The sequence below is a fragment of the Scatophagus argus genome, chromosome 16 (assembly GCF_020382885.2).
Source record: "Scatophagus argus isolate fScaArg1 chromosome 16, fScaArg1.pri, whole genome shotgun sequence".
NCBI lineage: Eukaryota > Metazoa > Chordata > Actinopteri > Scatophagidae > Scatophagus > Scatophagus argus.
This window is the reverse complement of record NC_058508.1, coordinates 5,324,218-5,343,874: the sequence shown is the minus strand read 5'-3', so window position 1 is coordinate 5,343,874 and position 19,657 is coordinate 5,324,218. Positions and strand designations below refer to the sequence as shown.

Sequence of the window (19,657 nt, the reverse complement as noted above, 5' to 3'; positions counted from 1 at the left end):
GACGAGGGAGGCGGTCAAAGAAGATGGGCAGTGTTTACCAGATGGTGAACTTTTCATATGAAGATGCAGATCATAGACATCATCACCATCTTGTCGCCGTGATTTACATTCACCCAGACTCAGATTTAACAAAATGCACAGAATTCATTTCCTGGGTGTATACATGTGCATAAATAACTGTGCAGCAAGAAGGGGATTACAAACTTTAATTTAGCTATACAACTCTGTTGTTGCATAAGGACAAATAATTTACCTTGAATGCTAGACTTTTTGTACGGTCTTAAATAAGAGGCCAGCTCTGTCATGGCATTTTGTAGCTAGTCAACATGATTTATGATTTATGTACTATTGAAATTTGAACAGTTCCTTTGCTTTATGTTAACTCTATCTTAGCAGTGAATGCACAAAAAGCCTGAAGCAGTACTAAAAGTAACTGTAACTGCAGATTAGAAGGTGGACTTGACCATTAGACGTATGAACAGTATCAATAGGGTGACCCTGCCTGGCTGAATTACTGTAGGTAATAAGCCACCAGTGTATTTGGGTCAGAGCCAGAGTCCTCCAAGCCCAAAAAAGGGCTCTCTAGCTCCCCGTCAGCTCCCAGTAGGGTCCCAGCATCTAATTAAAATCATCAATCACCTTTTGAAGTTTCAGCACGAGGAGCCAATCCACTGCTTGGAGACTGAAACGGAAGAGAAGGGACCAGACGTCATTCCACCTCAGTCTGTTGGCCACTTTTGTGTATATGTGTCTTCCTGTAACTTATACTCCACTGAATGTGTAAATTCTTCCAAGTTAGTACAATGGGTTAACACTTGTACACTAAACATTGCTGGGCAACTCTTCAAAGAAGGAGAGCTCAACGACAGTGGAATTTGAAACTTAAAGAGTAACTAAACCACTATTTTTCTTCTGAATAGCAATTTAGATAGATATTTAGTTGTATTACTGAATGATTCTGGTCCCATTCTTGACATTTTATTGCAAAATATTTCAAATTTTATATTTTGTGTCATCAATACGCTTGGCAATTGCCCCGTACAGGTTGAAACCTGAGTATTGCAGTTGAATTTTGCGAGTGACTGATCTGGAGGCAGGTGACATATTTGTATTTTATATTTGACTGTTGTACTGCTGTTGTATTAGATGACAGATGTGCCCGATAAACTGAAAATGAGTTCAGTCCCTTAAATGATGATAAACAAAATTGCAGTGAGAGCAACCTGATCCCTGGCCGGCCCACTGAGTGAGCACTGAGTTCGTGATACTACTAATGTGTAAAATTCATTGAAACACTGTCCTTGATCTCAGACAAAAGCAGTTTCTCATTTGTAGCTGGCTAAAGTGAACTTTGAAAATCCAGCTACCTTTTTTATTAACAACTTAATGCCAGTAGAATATTATTTGATTTTTATCCCAAGGCAAGTGCTAAATCTGCAGTAACACACAAAAAAAAATCATTTCAAGGCCATCTTGAAAGTTTGCCTAATGGAGCTTGTAAGCCAGTTAAGTCCAGGACGAATTAACTTATCTGGCACAGATTCAGTCCGACAGTGCGTGCATAAATGTGTATTCATGCTCCGCTGTGGATCCTTCCTTTGACCACTTTTGCTTTTTTGTCCTTCTCTCTCTCTTGACCTCTGTTGCTTGTCCTTTTTCCACAACCTTTGCCATTCCTCACGCTGCTACATCTCATCCACACTGACCTTTATGCCTTCATGTTCCATTTATTTCCATTGTTTCTCCATGTAATTTCAGCCTCATCTGTGTTTAGTTTAAATACTGTTTTCTGTACTTGGAAATTCACCCCATTTCAATCTGATTGCAGTTTTTGTCTCACGCTTATCCCTACCACCATCTCCGGTCTGGTTTTTCCAAATCCTGTCCACGCTAATCAACACCTCCTTTACCTTTTCATACTCTTCATGTCTTGCACCTTTCCGACCTCTCCTCTACCTGTTGTCTCACCTCCCAATTGACATGCCTTCTCAGCTTGTCTGCTCTAGAAAGTGCTAATCAAACAGACTGCAACCACACAGGAAGATTGCGTTCCTCCGTCCCACTTATTGCTCTTTTCCTCAGACAAAGAGAGGAAGACGTCTTGTACATGACTGACGTCACTCACAGCAAGGAACGAACGCTTATCTCTGTAGGAAAACATGTCAGCTTTCATTCGAATGCACTTGAATTCCAGGTGAAGTCCATTATGCATGATGTAGTTACGACTCTACTGAGGAAAAGCCTGGCTTATAACTAGCTTATAAAACATCAGTAAGTGATTTACTGAGCCATTACAAACAACTTATGAGCCCCTTGCGAAGGTATAGTGGAGGTGCACTGGTGCTGCTGGTTTGTTATCTTTGAACAGATTAGCTGTTTCCAGTTGTTATTATAACCAACTGCTGGTGTTGATTTTTCTCATCTAACTGCCAGCAAAAAGCAAATAAATGTATTCCTGTTCCTGTTTAACATCACTCATACTAGTCAACCTTGTGAGTTGACACAGGGTAGAGGTTTACTAATGAACATAGACATAGACAGTGACCTTTAGCTCCCTTAGAGAAAAATTCTGTCTTTCTTTATCACACTTTCCCTCTTAAACACAATGTGCTTTGCTTATTGCATGGAATTCGCACACTTTGGGTTTTGAATGTGCTACGGGACAGTTGTGTGACTGATTGTCTCCTGTGTCCACTATGTTGTAACTCCACTCTGTTGTAACTAGCCTGCTCATTGACAACAGTTTCTTTCACTCTTGGAGCTTTTTTCCTCTGTCAGTAACTCTTTAATAGATGAAATGGTGAACATTTCTGAGAATAAGGTAGAATAAAGAAGGAGGTAGAGCAGGTTGTCCACTCGTCAGAACTTATTTATAATTAGGTGTGTAAAAGAATACAATTTAAAGAAAAGCATCCAGGTCTTCAGTGAATGATGGAAACCCAGCAAGCCAGTCATGCTCAAATGTGGGTTCAGCATCATGATCCATTGCCATTCACACTATTTGTGTGTGTGTGTGTGTGTGTGTGTGTGTGTTTTCATTAACCTCAGAGCATATTCCAGACTCACTGTTCATGTTTATCTGGACGTCACAGTGGTGTCCTGTCAGTGTCCTCACATCCTCAGCCCTGATGTCAGTGGGCTGACATTAAACTGCACTATGCCTCACTCAGATGAACCATGACCTCACACCAGCCCCAAAAGAAAACTCTCACATTCATGCACAATTGCGCAGACATGGATCAATGCCTTTCTGTCTGAAGTTTAAGCTTTCTTAAGCTTTTGCCTCGCAGCTTTCTGTCCTTCTCCTCTTTCTACTTTAATGCATTAATATCTCCCTTATGTTTGCAAACACAGACCAGTCCAGGCCAGTGCGCTGCAAACCCAGGTTAATGAGACAGATGGCAGGGTGGGCTCCATGGTGGGAGAGGGCGAGCATTGGTCGCTGTGACATTGGCTGCTATGGGAGCATATGTGACTGGGTGAAGGCTTTCTCGCTGCTGCCCTTTGACTTCTGTTCTGCAATGGAAAAGCAAACTGTGTGCTAAAGCGGGTGTTGATGAACACACCAGAAAATAAATGTAAAAAAAAAACAAACAGCCCATCATGAACAAAGAGAGAGAGGATGAAATCAAGGCTCAGAGAGAAGCTGATAGAGATTCTATTCGTGGAAAGGAGAGGTACGTGTTGTTTTCTTCACAGTACACTGAAGTGTCAGTATCTGCTCTCACTATCTGCACTGCTGATATCCGTGCAAAAGTATAATTCACCACAGTCGGCACAGTTCCCACTCTGCCTGGAACACGATCACAGCTCTGATCTAATGGCTCATGATAATAATCACCCCATCCAAGCCAGCACAGGATTGCTTAACCAGAGCATTTTGATATTTGCATCATCAAACAATCTCTGTGTTCCCTTTCCTTGTCACCTTAACCAGTTGCTCTCTCTCTTTCTCTCTCTCTCTCTCTGGAGTACTGCTTCACTGCATCACTCTGACTGACTACACAATGAGAGAGAGAGAGTTCATGCTTTTCCTGTTACCTATCTGGTGGTTTCGGCAGAAGTCACCCATTCCTGTGAAATGAGATTAGACCGAACAGTGGTTGTCATTTCTGCTCCTTAGCTTTGATCCATTTTTCACTCAGGCAGAGAAGAGAGACACCTCAGGGGTCCTGTGTGGCTGGTGGACAGCCATGCTTCACACAGCGCCTCAAGGATTTCTGACAAATGCCAGTGACCAATCTGCATTCACAACAGGGGTGCATCCCAGCTCGCCACCCCCTGTTCTCACAACTATGCGTTTGGCTGCAAAATCTGTGATTCTCTACGCATAACGGTGCATTTCACTCACACTCACACAAGTTCTCTGCAGAAAATGATTTTTTGTGATGAATCGAGGTGATAAAACGGATGAAACAATTGGAGAGGGAAGAGGAAGATGCGTGTGAAAGTCGTGCTGATTGTTTTGCACTTGATGATTCTGTTGCGTGCTGCTCTGCACTCTGACTTGGGGATGGAGGTCTGCATGTCTGATTAAGCTGCTTGTTGGACAGCCTATATCCACTCCACCCACAGCCACAGGGTCAGACTTTGTACGTGGCTACAACAGTTACATGGTGTTGAAGCTGTAATATAAGATTTAGGTCTTGCTTGATTTGATGGTAACAGCAAGTACATCTCAAAGCTTCAGCAAACAGTTGCTGAGCTGCTTTGTCAAAAACCCAGCATACAGACTGTTTGTTTGCAGGACAGTCTCACAAATGTCATGTTATTTTAATAAAGAAGTCAGTCAATGATTTGCCTATCACCATCCTGACATTAGCAAAAGTGATGTTATTTCATACTGCACATAGCTCAAGTAGATTTCTCTACAACAGCAGGATACATATGCAGCCTGTCACTTGAAGCTCTTCATCTAACACCTCACCGCAGCTGCTACTTCCCACGTGATACTTTTTCGTTAACCTCTGTGACAAATACATTGTTTGTTCTTATTGCCGCTTTGGAAGAAAAGCAGTTCAGCGTTTCACTATTCAAATGTATTTAATGTGAAGCTGTAGCAGCAGGAAATGAAAGGTTAGCATTCTTAGTAACACAACTCTAATACACTTGAGAGAGTAAACTGTAAGAGTAATACTGCATTACACGCATATATCATTTCCTGTGATTCTCGTGTGTGTGTGTGTGTGTGTGTGTGTGTGTGTGTGTGTGTGTGTGTGTGAGGGCAATTTAAAGTATGAAAATGGCAGACTCCACCACTGCCAAGAAAAAGCTGTAATTTAGAGAGGCAATTTCAGAATATAAGTGTCCATGGATTTCTAGTAAATTTCTGGTCACTGAGGTTGTGTTCAGGTACATCCTGTGGTTAGTGGCTTGGGGCTCATCCCAAATCTGTGATCAAAAGATGTAAAAGGAGAAATAGGCACGGGCAGGGACAACAACAGTCACACACAATGAGATGTAAAATAGATTGGACTCCCTTTGTCTTTGATTTTTAAGGAAAAATATAGCACAATTATATGTAATTGAGCTGGATAAAAATGGAAGATGAAGGAAACGATCAGAGAGAAAGAAGGGGATTTGTTGATGCTACAACCACAATGATGAAGAGGTTTTCCTTCTGTAAAACTGAATCAGTCTATATGAGTATAAGAGTAAACAAAAGTGTTTCAGTGCCAGGACAGATTCTCAGCAGGCTAACAGTGGTTACGATGTGCAATCACACTTTCCTTAATGAAATGAACAGAATTGCTGTGCGTGCATGTCATTTTGTAATGTTTATGCATGAATGGGTGCGCTTTTGCACTTGTGTCTGTTTTTGTAGAAACAGTGTGGTTTGTGTGAAATGCCCTACACCCTTATGAATGTATTTATGTTTGCATTAATGTGCTATGTAGGCATTCATCCATGAATAAGATCCATGTTCTTTTCTCAGTTGTCATTCACCATCATGTCGGTGGATCTAAATACATGCTGTTGTTTCTGTTCAGTCTCCTGTTAGCGCCCGTTCCACGCAGTCAGAATCCTGGTGAGAACCACATGTGAGTAAAGGTGATGGAGATCCTGATGTACTCAGACAGGTGCAGTGTCTTTCGCATCATCCATTAGCCCAAATCTCACATGTACACTGCATTGCAGAGATTGAGGTCGCAGTAGATGATGACAGATAATGGGATGCTCGTGACAGCCAGGCATCTCTTTGTACTTCACACATGAATAACCTTCCAAATCTTGTCAGAAGCATTAGGTCTTATGGCTGCAGAGCTGCGCTTCACAGAAATGGGTCTGCACTTGTTCTGTAATACAAAAGCTGTGGCATAGTTTCATTAGATTGGATACCGAAGGAGATATCATGACGAAGGGTTAAGAATTATTAATTAGGATGGGGAGAGGATACTAAAGGTGGTATTAAAATAACTTGTTGAGTCTTTCCTTGGGTCAGGTTTCACCTAAACATATCCGTGTAACTAAGCAAATGACAAGCACAATTTTTAGCATCATTTCAGGGAGGAAATGTTTTGAACATTCTTTAAAAGATTCAAAGTTAAACATGTCACAAATACACTTATTTGCTTTCTTGCAGAGAATCGGGATCGACTCTCTCCAAATGTCTCATGTCTCTACAATAAATAGGAAACTAGTGTGAGCAGTCGTTTGCTTAGTTTAGCATAAAAACTGTAAATAGGGTCTCTGTGTAGATTCTCAGTCATCCAGGTCATCTTGAACGGGAGTCCCAGTTAATCAGGACTGAAGAGGCCTTTTGGATTCGAGGTGAAACGTCTTCCCTTTTAAACTGAAGTCCAGTTGCCCCCACTTAAGCTCTTCTATACTGGCTCTAATGTATCTTAACGCTCGCTAATAAACATGTTATATATTTTACACTTTGCTTGAGGTATGGATTAAATGAGATATAACATGTTAATTATCAACGTTGTTTGTAGATGGACTTACTATTGGACTGATCCAGTCTCTATGCTAAGCTACGCTAACTGACTGCTGTTGGTATTTTCAGTACAGATGTGGGACGTACTGATCAACTGCAAGAAAGTAAGGAAGTGTGTCTGCCAAACTGATTTAATATTGTTTTCCTCCTCTGTAGGATGGCAGGCTTTTCACTCTGCCTTTGAGCTTGGCTATTTTAAACAGCTGTGAACACTTACCTTCAGACATGGTCGACCGTTTCAGGCAAACCTTGAACTTTCATTTCACAAACTCAAGGCGTCTTAGTAGTCGTGGTAAACTATAAATTGTTAAGTTTCACATGATAAAGTACAGCAAAACTATCAAAGGAACTTTTTTAAGGATATTTTTAGGCTATCAAAGACAGCAACAGCGGTGTAGTAAACCTTTAGACTGTCTTTTAGGATAAGATAATAACCCAGACTCAGTGCTTCTTGTAGCATTGGTTCATTTTATGTAATGGCTCAGAGTCAAGCATACATTATATTTCCATCTGTTATCTTCCATCTGTGTCACTGACATGGGCTGAACCGAGTCAGTAGCTGTTTGCAGAAGAGAATACTAATGTAAGCAATCTGCATCTCACTGTTCTGCTGCTGTGCCAACACTCAGACTCTTTCCAAGATGCTTGATTTGTCCTCGCAGCTTTATTGACATCATTACCACATGTTGATAGCACAGGCAGGCTGTTTGTCTCAGGCTGTCTTCTTTCTCTCCTGCCTTTGGACTAACTGGCGACTTCAGACAGTCTTTAAGAACGGAAAACATGCTGTTACAGCTGGTTTTAGACAGCAGGTGGATCTTACAAAATTACCAGTAACTCAATAACTAAGAGCTCGTTGAGATCTGATCTGAATCATTGTCTATTTTTATCTAATGCAAAAAATAATTATATAAAATGTATTCATCTGAAATCTCTTATTGTCTCCCTCCTCTTCTCCTCTTCTTGCTCTTCGCCATTCAGAAGAGAAGAAGAGGAGGAGAGTCCTCTTCTCCCACTGCTCCTCCTCCATCTCCACAATCCACTTCATTCATTTCTTTGCAAGTAAAACATCCCATCCATTATCGTCCTCTAATAGACACGTCTTCATAAAAAGGGCCACTCTGAATGCACGCTCACATTTGACTAATATCCACTGACACAAATCAAGATCTGATTACTTACACACAGAGAGCAGAATCCTCCAGCTTCCTCGCGCTGACACAAATGGATTCCCTGCTTGTGATGTTATTTGTGCACGCACTCAGAGCTAATCATCTGTCATGTGTGTATTAATGTTTCATTCCTTCATTCCTTCTTCTTGTTTTGCACCTAAATCATGCATGTGGGTATGCGTGTAATGCAAGTCTTTGTCCACGCTGAGTTCTTTCCAAAATTAAAGCTCAACCTATTATTTTTACAGATCATGTGTACTGGAAGGGCACGTTTCTGGACACATCACTGTACTGTACTTGAGCGTTGTCTGTAGACTGGATGAGAAGTTTAATTTCGAGGAATTATTATCTGCTCATCCCTAAACTGCAGCGACAACCTCGTCGTATTTAACTGTTGAAGAGGCAGTCAGGGCCGAGGCAGGGAGCTGGAGCGCATCCCACTGCAGTGGAGAGAAATCATTTAGAAATGTTGGTTGAAATAATTCACTATATGATTCACATGGATGTCATCCACGCATGAATAATTCATTCCTTCAGTATTATCTTTAACCCCATCACTATTCTACTTTCCACATACTGTTCCTCTCTACTTGCCTTACTCTCCAGCTTTCCCATTGTGTTCCAATACTCCAACTCTTTCATTTAATCACTTGCTGACACCCCAATTTCTATCTCAAAGGTTTGGTTTCAGTGATGGTTGGCATTGTATCAGTTAGTTTGTGTAGTGTTTCCAAACTACAGCCAACAGATATACGGTCCTAACAAGCTCCACCAATCAGAGGCCAAGTTTAAGACACTAGAACACCTGTTTTCATTTTTTTCCATCCTGTTTTGTTTTAATCCCATCTTCTGCATTTTCAGTTGTAATTTTTCTGAATTTGTGTTTTACATTTTAAGCTTATCCCGGGCCCTTCTATGTGGAGTTTGCATGTTCTCCCTGTGTCTGCGTGGGTTTTCTCCGGCTACTCCGGCTTCCTCCCACAATACCAAAAACATGCACATTAGGTTAACTGGCTACTCTACATTGCCCCTGTGTGCCCAGTGTGTGCATGTGTGGTTTTCTGTTTTTGTGTGTCAGCCCTATGATTGACTGGCGACCAGTCCAGGGTGTACCCCGCCTCTCGCCCGTAGTCAGCTGGGATAGGCTCCAGCTCCCCCATGACCCTGACGGATAAGCGGTATAGAAAATGGATGGATGGATGGATGGATTTTAAGCTTATTTTGTCATCAGGAAGAATGTCATGTGGTAGCTGAATAAAATTTTCAGCAAGAAAATATCCAAATTGTGTGTGTGGGTGTATGTGTGTGTGTTCCAGTAGTTGTAGGGACAAAAGACTGAAGACTTGCTTTAAGGTTCGGCAGAGGTTAACGTTAGGGTTGGGTTAGGGTTAGGATTAGGCAAGTAATGTTTATTGTTATGGTCAGCTAGTGGTTAAGCCTCCAGGAAATTAATGTAAGCATATGTAATGCCCCCAATGGAAACACAACTCTGTGTGTGTGTGTGTGTGTGTGTGTGTGTGTGTTTTAACTGGTTAAGTTGGCTGGGTAAGCATATTACTTGAAGCACATGGTTAAAACTAAAAGCAGCTAAGCACACAGTTTTTGTAAACTCAGAGCTTGACTGTTGACTGGACTCTATAGAGAGTAAATAAAACTGAAACTAAACTATAAGGTGTGTTGATTTTGAAATCTGTGGGGGGTTTTCTATAACTGGCTTATCACAGATTCATAGCCTGAATAACAGTATTTTACAAAAAGGGCCTAGTAGTACTACATGTTTCCAAAAAGGCCAACCGCCCACTGCTTGACAGCTTTGCCCGAGGCAAAGTGTTCAAGAGCCCTTGTCTATGAGTGACACCACATTACCATTATCTCACATTTTGTGATACACACATGCTCAAACCATCCACAGTCCGGCAGTCCCCATGGAAACAGCCACCATACTGTCTTTTAATTGCCCCTTAATGGTTGTCCACAGCATGACGGTGCCCCTAACATCTCTGATTTGAAGCCACTGATTAAACATCCTCAGCTTTAATTTCATGCTCTTATTAGTGTTTAGAGGGTTGCCATGAAACACCCAGTAGGCCTGTGTTTCACTAATGGAAGAAAGCACTCGGCCCGGCACACACTTCACAGGACTGCCGCACTGACTGGGCCCCTGCATGCTGTTAACACATTTGATTTGGCTGGACCTGCTTGGAAATGGCCAGAAGCACAAGACTTGATTGATACATGATCCTTTTCAACTCTCTTTGTCTCTCCCCTGTGGGCCTCCATCTTTCTTTCTCTTTTTCTCTCTCTGTAGTTCTTTCATTTACTCCTGCTTTCTCTCCCGAGACAGCAGTGCTTCAGACACTGTCACTGTGGGGGATAAGTGGGGGATTATGTCAAATATGGAAAGAGGAAGAATAAGACTGATGGGTTTGTGGAACACAGTCAGTGTTAAAGTGGGTCCTGCTTCTGTCACAGCAGAGCATGGAAACTGTCAGGGTGATTTAAGATTAAGTGTATCTCTGTCGTGGATAGTTATTCATGGCGGGAGATAGGTTTTAGTCTGTGCCAGCATCTCTGAATGCTGTGGGCTGTTGTACAGAGGAGCCTCATAGTTGCAGCACACTGAGGAATTATCAGCTTGGAGAGGCACAGCTGTTCAGACTCGCAGGGAGTGAATTGAACACAATCACCTGACCAAAACCACACGCCCGATGCTCCTCACAAAGAGAGCGATGAAACTGCGAGAACCCAGCAACAATGGCTTCTATTTTGGATCACAGGCATTTCCAGACAGTAGTGAGTTTACATCTCTATCCAATCACAGAATTCATGCTTCATAAAACAAATGATGATTAAGGTGTCTAATTACATTCATTTGCACTGTGAGCTCTCAGGGTGTCAGTAATGCTAAGAACACTGAGCAGCATCGCCTCAGCCACGCTGGGGTTTTATCACTGAGGTCAAATGATTCCTCTAAGTGGATGATTACAGTGTTGACATTGTTAGGCAGATTGTTTGTAACCAACATCCATTAGATTTTGACAATCCTAGTTTGACTTTACCTGATAGATGTATGAGCAAACACTTCAGTGAGTAGTTAACATGAACATTTTGGTGTTGACTTTAAATACATGGTTTAAATATTGTGGATAAACACTTTTGACTCTGTAAGAAATGCTGCGTGGGCCATGTTTTGAGCTACATGCTAACATGTTCAAAATTAGAATGTTAACATTCTGATGTTAAGCAAGTACTGTATAATAACTATTAACCCCACCATGCAAGCTTAGCATGCTAACATTTTCTTATTATAATGAAACACCAAGGGCAGCTGTTCGAAGCATTTTATGAATTTAACCCTTACTATGATGTTCTATGAAAAAAAGGTAGTCATCAAAGTGGGTCCAATTTCATCAATCAATCCAATCAATCCTGAGGAGAACATGAATATGTGTGTATGTACCAAATTTCACTGCAGTCCATCCAACAGTTGTCAAGGTATTTCAGTCTGGATTGAAGTACTGAACCAAAAGACTGACACACTTCTAACGTGGCTAAAAATATAATATGTGTAAGAAAATAAGATTCAGGGTTAAGCAGTTGGAACCTTTGACACACTCAAACTCCTGTATCATCTTTCTGCTGCACTTACTCCTGTCTCAAATGTCATTAATCAAACCTTTATCAGTTTCAGAGGTTGGGGGAGGCATAACACCAATACAGATAGTCATGGAATATGTTGAATTCAGTGTACCAGAGTTATCCAAAAAGTTAAACATTTTCAAACACCAGGTCTGTTTCTTGTTGTGTGTGCGCAGATTCTTGTTGGAGAGCTGTGTGCTTTCTTCACCAAGGCAGAGGGAACCCAGGAGAAGACCATTGTTACTGCAGACTGCTGCTACTTCAACCCCCTACTGAGACGCATAATACGCTTCCTAGGTGAACACGCTGTTTTGTATTACACGGCCCCTCAGGTCTTTACGAGCCTGCGAAAGGGCATTTTTGTGTCTGGGTGTGTGGCTTTTTCAAATAACATGAAAGAAAAGGTTGTCTTGTAAGAACGTGACCTGCTTCACTTCAGAGTTTGTCACCCAGAGCTCGCACACCCAGAGCTGTTAATTCGATAATAAACTGCGATATGGTCTTTGAGGTAAGATATTCCATGGCGGGAAGACACTTGTGAATATTAAACAGCCTACAAATTTGCATCTCCAGCTGAATCAGCTGAGGTGGAGGCTTCTGTTGCAATTTCACACCTCAGCTTATAATAATGTGTTGGGGCTATTTTAGGGAGGAAAAACTTATTACCCGTTTTATCTCACGGTGCTGTCACCTCGTACTTGTCACCCACCCAGGTGTCTACGCCTTCGGCCTGTTTACCACCACTATCTTCGCCAATGCCGGCCAAGTAGTGACAGGAAACCAGACGCCTCACTTCCTGTCTGCCTGCCGCCCAAACTACACAGCGTTAGGCTGTCAGTCCACCATGCAGTACATCGCAGAGCGCCGTGCCTGCACGGGAAACCCACTGATTGTCATGTCTGCACGTAAATCCTTCCCATCGAAGGACGCGGCGCTCAGCGTCTACTCCGCAGTGTACACAGTGGTAGGTTGGAGCATGCTGGCCCTGCCACTTTGTGCGTCTATAAAGATTTGTAAATACATTTTAGCTCTTGAATCTCAGTTTTTCTGGTTCTCTGGAAAAACGAAGTCATGTTGTAGCGATGCATACATACTGGTTTGTCTTGTGTTGCTCCCTGTCTTTGTTGTACCCTACTGTGCGGGCCCTCCTGTGTGCCTTTCTGCAGATGTACGTGACACTGGTGTTCAAGACCAAAGGAACGCGGCTTACCAAGCCCACCATCAGTCTCACCCTGCTCTGTCTGGCCATGCTAGTGGGCGTGGTCAGGGTGGCTGAGTACCGCAACCACTGGGCCGACGTCCTGGCGGGATTCTTCACCGGGGGAGCCATCGCTGTGTTTTTGGTGAGAACAGACTACACTAGAAAGGCAGCTTTGAGAGTTTTCTCTGATCATTTTACACATGAAAATTGGACTACTATTCAACCCATGAAAACAGTTGAATAGTGTGTAATGAAGGGAGGTTTCCAAAGTCTGACAATATAATCCTGATGTCATTTGAGATTTCACATTTTTAACACAAACCATGTTTTATGAATTTTGTGCATGGATTGTGGAAGACGTGCGAAATCCCTGGATTGCTTCTTTCAGCAGGAGAGGAGAGAGAACGTCTGCCAAGCTTTCCGCTCTCACGTGACACGCGTTCACTTTACAGCAATGGTGGCAGCTTTTCCACTGGCTGTTGTCATTTTTAAACAGCAGAGCAGAGTTCAGCAAAGGCTCAGCTCACCTGTTTCTTTCTTTCTTTCTCCAGGTGACTTGTGTGATTAACAACTTCCAGCAGATGCAGCCCAGTCCTCCTCCACCACGACCCCATCGCCCCGAGTCCGTGCTGGGCATGCCCATGGTGTCGCTGCCCTGTGTGGAGAGTCCACTCGAAAAGTTAAGTGGCACTCAGGTAAGGGGCGGGGGTGGGTGTATGGCACGGCTGCACTCACAAAAGAGGGGCTGATACTCTCCCCTTGTCTCTTACCTGAATCCGTTGTCCTCCGTTTCCCCCCAATGAGAACAAGTCCTCAAACATGCATGCTCCAGGCCCCACCTGCACTCCCGGTCCCAATGAAAACATCCAAGTGAATCCTTTAAATCTCTAAGCCTTGTTGTCAGCTGATAAGAACACAGCTGAGAGGGTGGAACAAATTCTAGTGTGAATGCTTGCTCTGGAAAGAGGCTCTCCCTTCCTCTCAAACTCTACAGTATTACACATTTTCTTGTTAGCGGGGACTTAGAGAGTCGCTTATCTCTTTGAGGTGAGTCAGCAGTTTGGCTCACACTCTGTAATTTGCTGTTCTGATATAATGCAAAGCAGCTGGCTGGAGGAAAACTATGAATTCAGCCAAGGCTAAAAGAAAATAATAGTAAAAATTCCTAGCGACCTCAAAGGTCCCTTGAAGTTGTATCTTTTTCCCTCAGCAGGGCGCAGCGGCATACCACGAGTCCATGTCAAAGAGCTTAGGAGACTGTCTTGCGTCCTCTGTGGTCTGTCACCGTCACTAACCCTCACCTGACTGCCTCTTTTCCTCTGTCTCCCACCTTGCCTCTCTCCTCTCAATCTGCTCCCTTGTTCCTCACTCTCCTCCAGCATCCTGCACTCTCCTCCTCCTCCACGCCTTACAGCGCCTACGTCCAACCATTCTAACCAACTTTAAATCATTTTTGCGTGTCATTGTCACTCTTCGCTATCCCGTCATCCGTTGCCTTATTTCTGTTTTGGCTCTATGCATCTGTTTTCTCCTCTTTCCCGCCCCTCATCCTGTGCATTGCTCTTGATTATTCTTTTCTTCACTTTTCTCTCTCCTTCGCCTTCCCCTTCCTCTCTCTTTCTCACTCCTCTCTTTCCCCTGCAGACTCCGCGGGGATCTCCGTTCACCGAGATCACATGACCATCAGCCCTATCGGTTCCCCGCCACCCCCGATGTCCTCATACCGTCTCGCTCCATTTCCAGCGAAGTCTAGACCAGTCGGAGCAGCACTCGCCGCACTGCGCCGCCCATCCGGCTGGGCGGTATGCAACGCTGCACCGCTCCTATTCCACACAGGTCTAGATCTCCCCTCACACACACACACACACTCTCTCACACACACACACACACACACACACAATCTTGCTGCCCTCTCAACCCCTGGGGAACCGATAGGCAAACTCCTCCAAAACTCTCTCTTTGCTGGACACCCAGCAAAGTAAAGAACTAAACATTCAGCACAGAGTCAGGTGCATCTCTGTCTTTTTTTTTTAAGTATTATAATTTAGGACTTTTGTTGAAACTTTTTTGTATAAACTCTGTCACACGGAGCTCACTTTCATTTTCAGTGGTGCACTTTGAATGGAGAAAAACATCAAAACTGTGACCACAGCTGTTTTTTTTGGGGTTTTTTTTACGATGGTGTGAATGAATTTTCACCCGTATGATGGAGGCGTGTGTGCTGAAACTCGAACGCAATGTTGAACTCCCTGTGTGACTCCCAGGACGCAGCTTTGATGTCTGCTGTCAGGAGGTTGCCATGTTGGACCAAAGAAACCTGCTGAAGGATACGTGTGCTGCTGAGATTTAACTGTGAAAACACCCTTTTAGCAAGCCATACACACACACACACATACACACACACTCTTTTTTCCTTGGTTCCTTTTTATACCTTCTCTCCTTATCTCATCCCATTCACACACACACACACACACACACACACACACACACACACACACACACTGTAGTCTGAGTATCAGTGTCCTAGTCAGCTCTGCATGAGGTTTACTCAGATCAAAGAATTCATTTCATATCTCTCAGTACCAGACAAAAGCAAACAGGATGAAAGTACCGACATCTTCACTTGGCTTTCTTCTTCATGGTTTTTTGTCTCAGATGATTGCAGCTTCGCCAGAAACCGATGTGAAATGCAAACACATTTGATAAGACAAAGGCAAACTCCCAAATGCAGGTGGCACAACAGCGAGCCGAATAAAGTGCACCGCATACAGGAGCAAGCAGTTGTCGCTTTGTGTACTTTTCAGACGAGGAGCCTCTCTAAAAAACACTCTCTGTGATTCCGACAGGATTTTTATTATTTTTTTGGGTGGGGGGGTTATTTCACTCACGGACGGCATTGCTCACCCTGAACTGGAATTTTTTTTTTCACCAAATCTTGAAAGGATTTGCAGCAGACTGCCCGCGTCATGTAATTATTGTGATTAATTTCTGAGATTTTATTAACACATTTATTTATTGACATGTATATACAGTGTAGTTGTCATAAGCGCACCATGTTGGGTGACAGTTTTGCTGATTTTGATTTGCACACTCCCTCAATTCAATGTATTCTATTCTCCTTCCTCCTCTTCCTCCCTCAACACATCTGTTTACAACGTGTTATCTCTCTTCTCATGGTGCAATACATCACTGTGCTGTGAAATGTTTCCCTCTGCTGGATCACACACACACGCATACACACACACGCATACACACACACGCATACACACACACACACACACACTAACACACACAGAGTTTTGCAGAGCGCACATATATTCAGATATATTCCAAAGCACACACCTGCACAATCCCACTTATAGCCTAGGTGTTACTGTACTTTCCTTCTCTTTAATCCAACACTGAAACCCATTTGTATGATATTGTACATAACTCTTTTTTGTATCGAGAGTGTGATTTTTACACAGGCATCACCAACATTCAAAAAATGTTGTATTTATTATAACGACAGAGAACAGTGTGTATGGAGGTGCTGAACCACTCTGAACCATCACTGGATTGGCTGGAACACACCCAGATGGCACACTCTTTGAATCAAACTATGCGCCCCACTGCACCGAGGTTCACCTGGGAGAGTTTCTCATAGTTTAAAACATACTGTGTGTTCATAGAGTTTATGAAGTTGAAACCTTTTCCGTTTTGAGTTGTCATGGAAGCGTAACTGGTGGAACTGAATCGGTTTTTCCCTCTTTTGTTGTCAAATTTTCTGACATGTTCATGGACTGTGAACACACTTACATGTTACATTCTCAAATTATAATATTGTCTCTAACTTGTTAGCATATTGCTTATTTACACATGCAGCAGACACAGAGCAACATTTGGAGTCGTATTTCCGTCCACCGGATGAAAATAAATCGATAGTCACTTGACTGTTTCTCTTTCCACCAACTTGTAACAAAAATATCATTGTCTGTCTGCAGTCCAGTGCTGGGCAGATAGCATACGGTGGGTTAATCACAGCTACCAGCTGCTGCTACCAAACGAATTTCATGTTGAGACTGAACAAAACAGTGCAGTTAAACCAAACCAATCAAGACGCTAAAACGCTTCAGAGAGCTCCTCTCTATTACCCGTCACCTTATACATTCATTTAAATTCATTTAATTAGTGCAACTTTAAGAATCAAAAAAGCCCACAATCTAGATAGAAGATTTAAAAAAAAAAAAAAAAAAAAAAAAAGATCATCTAAATGAGCGACTCTTTGACCTGTTGGCCACATGAGGTGACGACATGTCAGTGCTTCCACTTACCCAAAGTGACCAAAATAAATCACTTAATGCTGATTAACATCCATGTTGTATTTTTGTTAGCTTCCTTCATGTTAGCTTGTGAGTGATCATCTGACCATTAATATGTCGATGTAGATTTGACAGCAGAAAAAGAGAGACAACTGTTATCCCCTATGCGCACAAGATAAGAAGGTATCATGCCAAGAAGTCATTGTTTAAGGCTGTAACTTCGCTTTCCAGTCTTTGATGTTCTGATGAAGCAGAAATGCCTTAAAATAACAGAAAAATGTAACAACAGAGAATGAAGTACTTGTGACAACCTGTAATTCCAAGTGGAAGCTTCTCATTTGTGCAAAATCTCAACAACAACAAATCACGGATGCAGTCGGTCAGTGTGTGAGTCGGTGCTCACTGTGTGAGGGCTGCTTTAGCACAGGTGAAGAAACAGAAAAAGAAAAACACCTTTCACGAGAAAAACAGATTCCCTTTAGGTCAGAATATGTTCTCCTCTGGTTCAACCATCAAAACCACAACTTTACTCTTCCTGTAAAGGCTGAAGTTCCGTTTGTTAAATCAAAGAAGAAGCACACCGCAGTTGACTGACACATGAATCAAAAGCACTAGTCTCCGTCAGATGTGCAGCTCTGATGGAGAAACATTCCTTTGATCCTGTTGCAGCAAACCCTCTGTTTTGTAAAGATTTGTGTGATGAGAACAATAAATGGATTTGCAATAAGAAAAGCTGTCTGTGTCAGTGTGCTCCGTTTGTTTTGTCACAGTATTCACACAGCGATTTGGTGTGATTTAGTGTGTGTGTGTGTGTGTGTGTGTGTGTATATCGCTGAGTTTTTGTTTTGTTTTTTTTTGTCCAATCACAGCACACGTGGGTTCATCAAGCCTGACTCTGAGGTGCAGCATCTGAGTATTTGTAAATGGTGCTTCTAATTGGATTTATTTAATGAGTTTTATTAAGCATTCATGAACTTTGAAAAGTACTTTTACACATTATGGGAATTGTGGTGTTCAGGGTTTTTTTGAGCTCGACCCATACTGGGGTCTAAAGGTCACGATATGTCAGCCTCTGGTGCATCAATTTTGACCTTTTTACAAAATGTGTCGTGCCTTTCTTTAAATACTCTGATTCACTCGCTGGTTTCCCCTGGAGCTTTCATCTCACAGTGCTCATCATTTTGACATCAGCATCAAGGAGTCCACTTGCATCCGATGATCCTTGAACAGAGACGGGGGTTACCATGATGACTGCCCGCTGCCGTGTGAACTTACCATCCACTTTTAGGTGAGCGTGATGATGACTCAGCCATATCCATGACAACTGAGTGAACTTTGTTGATGATTGCCATGAGATGTGGCTCCAAATATAGCTGGTAAGTGGACCTTGTGTGTGTGTTTTTTAAAGTCAGACCTTTTATTTATTACTAATTGCTTGACTGTGACATTGTTGAAATCTGTTCCTAGTGGTGGAAAAGATACACAGATTGTTTACGCCTTGTGTTTAGGTTATGTCCTGTCTTTTGGTTTCTGGTCTGTGTGTCATGTTTCATGTGTGTCTTGTGTTTCCATGTGTTATGTTAAAGGTTTTCGTCATGTCTTATTTTATTTTGAAAGCGTCACTTCCCCTGTGTGTCTCTTTTTCATGTAGCTTTGCTTTTGGTTATCCTGATTGCTTTCTTCTCCCTTAATGTGTTTCACCTGTGTCTCGTTATGTTGTCTATTTAGTCCTCGTCTTCCCCATCACTCTTTGTCAGGTTGTTGTTCTGTCTTCATACCAGAGTTTTCTTGTCTCGCCTTGCCATGTTATTTGCCACAGCTTTTTTGTTGTAGATATTTTTGTTGATCCCTTGTCACAGTAGGTGTGTGCCACTTTTGAGTTTCTTTTGTTAAAATTAAAAGAATACAGTTTTTGGACCACCGACTGACAGCTTTTCTGAGATTCTGCATCGGGGTTCAGCCCTCTGCGTCAGCGACGCCGCCGCTCTGTGACTACTTCAGTAAAAGTACTAATACAGCAATGTAAAAATATTCTATTATAAGTAGTAGTAGAGCTTAAAATCTTACCTAAAAGAATGGCACACTATTATCAGCAAAATAAAATAAATATGTCAAAAGTAAATCAGTCAAGATAACCTGGCTTCAGTACCTGGAATGGGTTAAGCCCCCAAAAACTCAACTCATTCAATCCACACTTGATGAAGACATGGACAGGTTACTGTTGTTACTGTTTCAGACAGGCTCCTCCCACAGCGTGAATAGTACTTATACATGTAAACAGACCCTCATCTGTAAAGTTGTCATTTAAGATCTACAATGTCCAAATACTCACTGCTCCACTGTGAGTGACCCAACCTGCTGTTATAGGCTCAGTACTGCCATCATGTGGTCTAATTTATTC

The 19,657-nt window shown here is 42.4% G+C and overlaps 1 protein-coding gene across 8 annotated transcripts in view; it reads left to right on the top strand.

Annotated features, from left to right (window-relative positions):
• Positions 1 to 17,147, top strand: part of plppr2a (phospholipid phosphatase related 2a) — a 140,696-nt gene extending 123,549 nt beyond the window's left edge. For 5 of the 8 annotated variants that reach the window (XM_046416556.1, XM_046416553.1, XM_046416554.1 and 2 more), the window contains 5 exons: positions 11,931 to 12,051; positions 12,468 to 12,718; positions 12,921 to 13,097; positions 13,507 to 13,634; positions 14,600 to 17,147. In XM_046416556.1, coding sequence (XP_046272512.1) covers positions 11,931 to 12,051; positions 12,468 to 12,718; positions 12,921 to 13,097; positions 13,507 to 13,634; positions 14,600 to 14,708 — 786 coding nt within the window. In that variant the 3' untranslated portion in view covers positions 14,709 to 17,147. Of the gene's footprint in view, positions 1 to 11,930; positions 12,052 to 12,467; positions 12,719 to 12,920; positions 13,098 to 13,506; positions 13,651 to 14,334 lie in introns of all 8 variants that reach the window. The other 3 variants (XR_006845751.1, XM_046416557.1, XM_046416558.1) reach the window with 3 other exon arrangements.
• Positions 17,148 to 19,657: the final 2,510 nt, after the last annotated feature.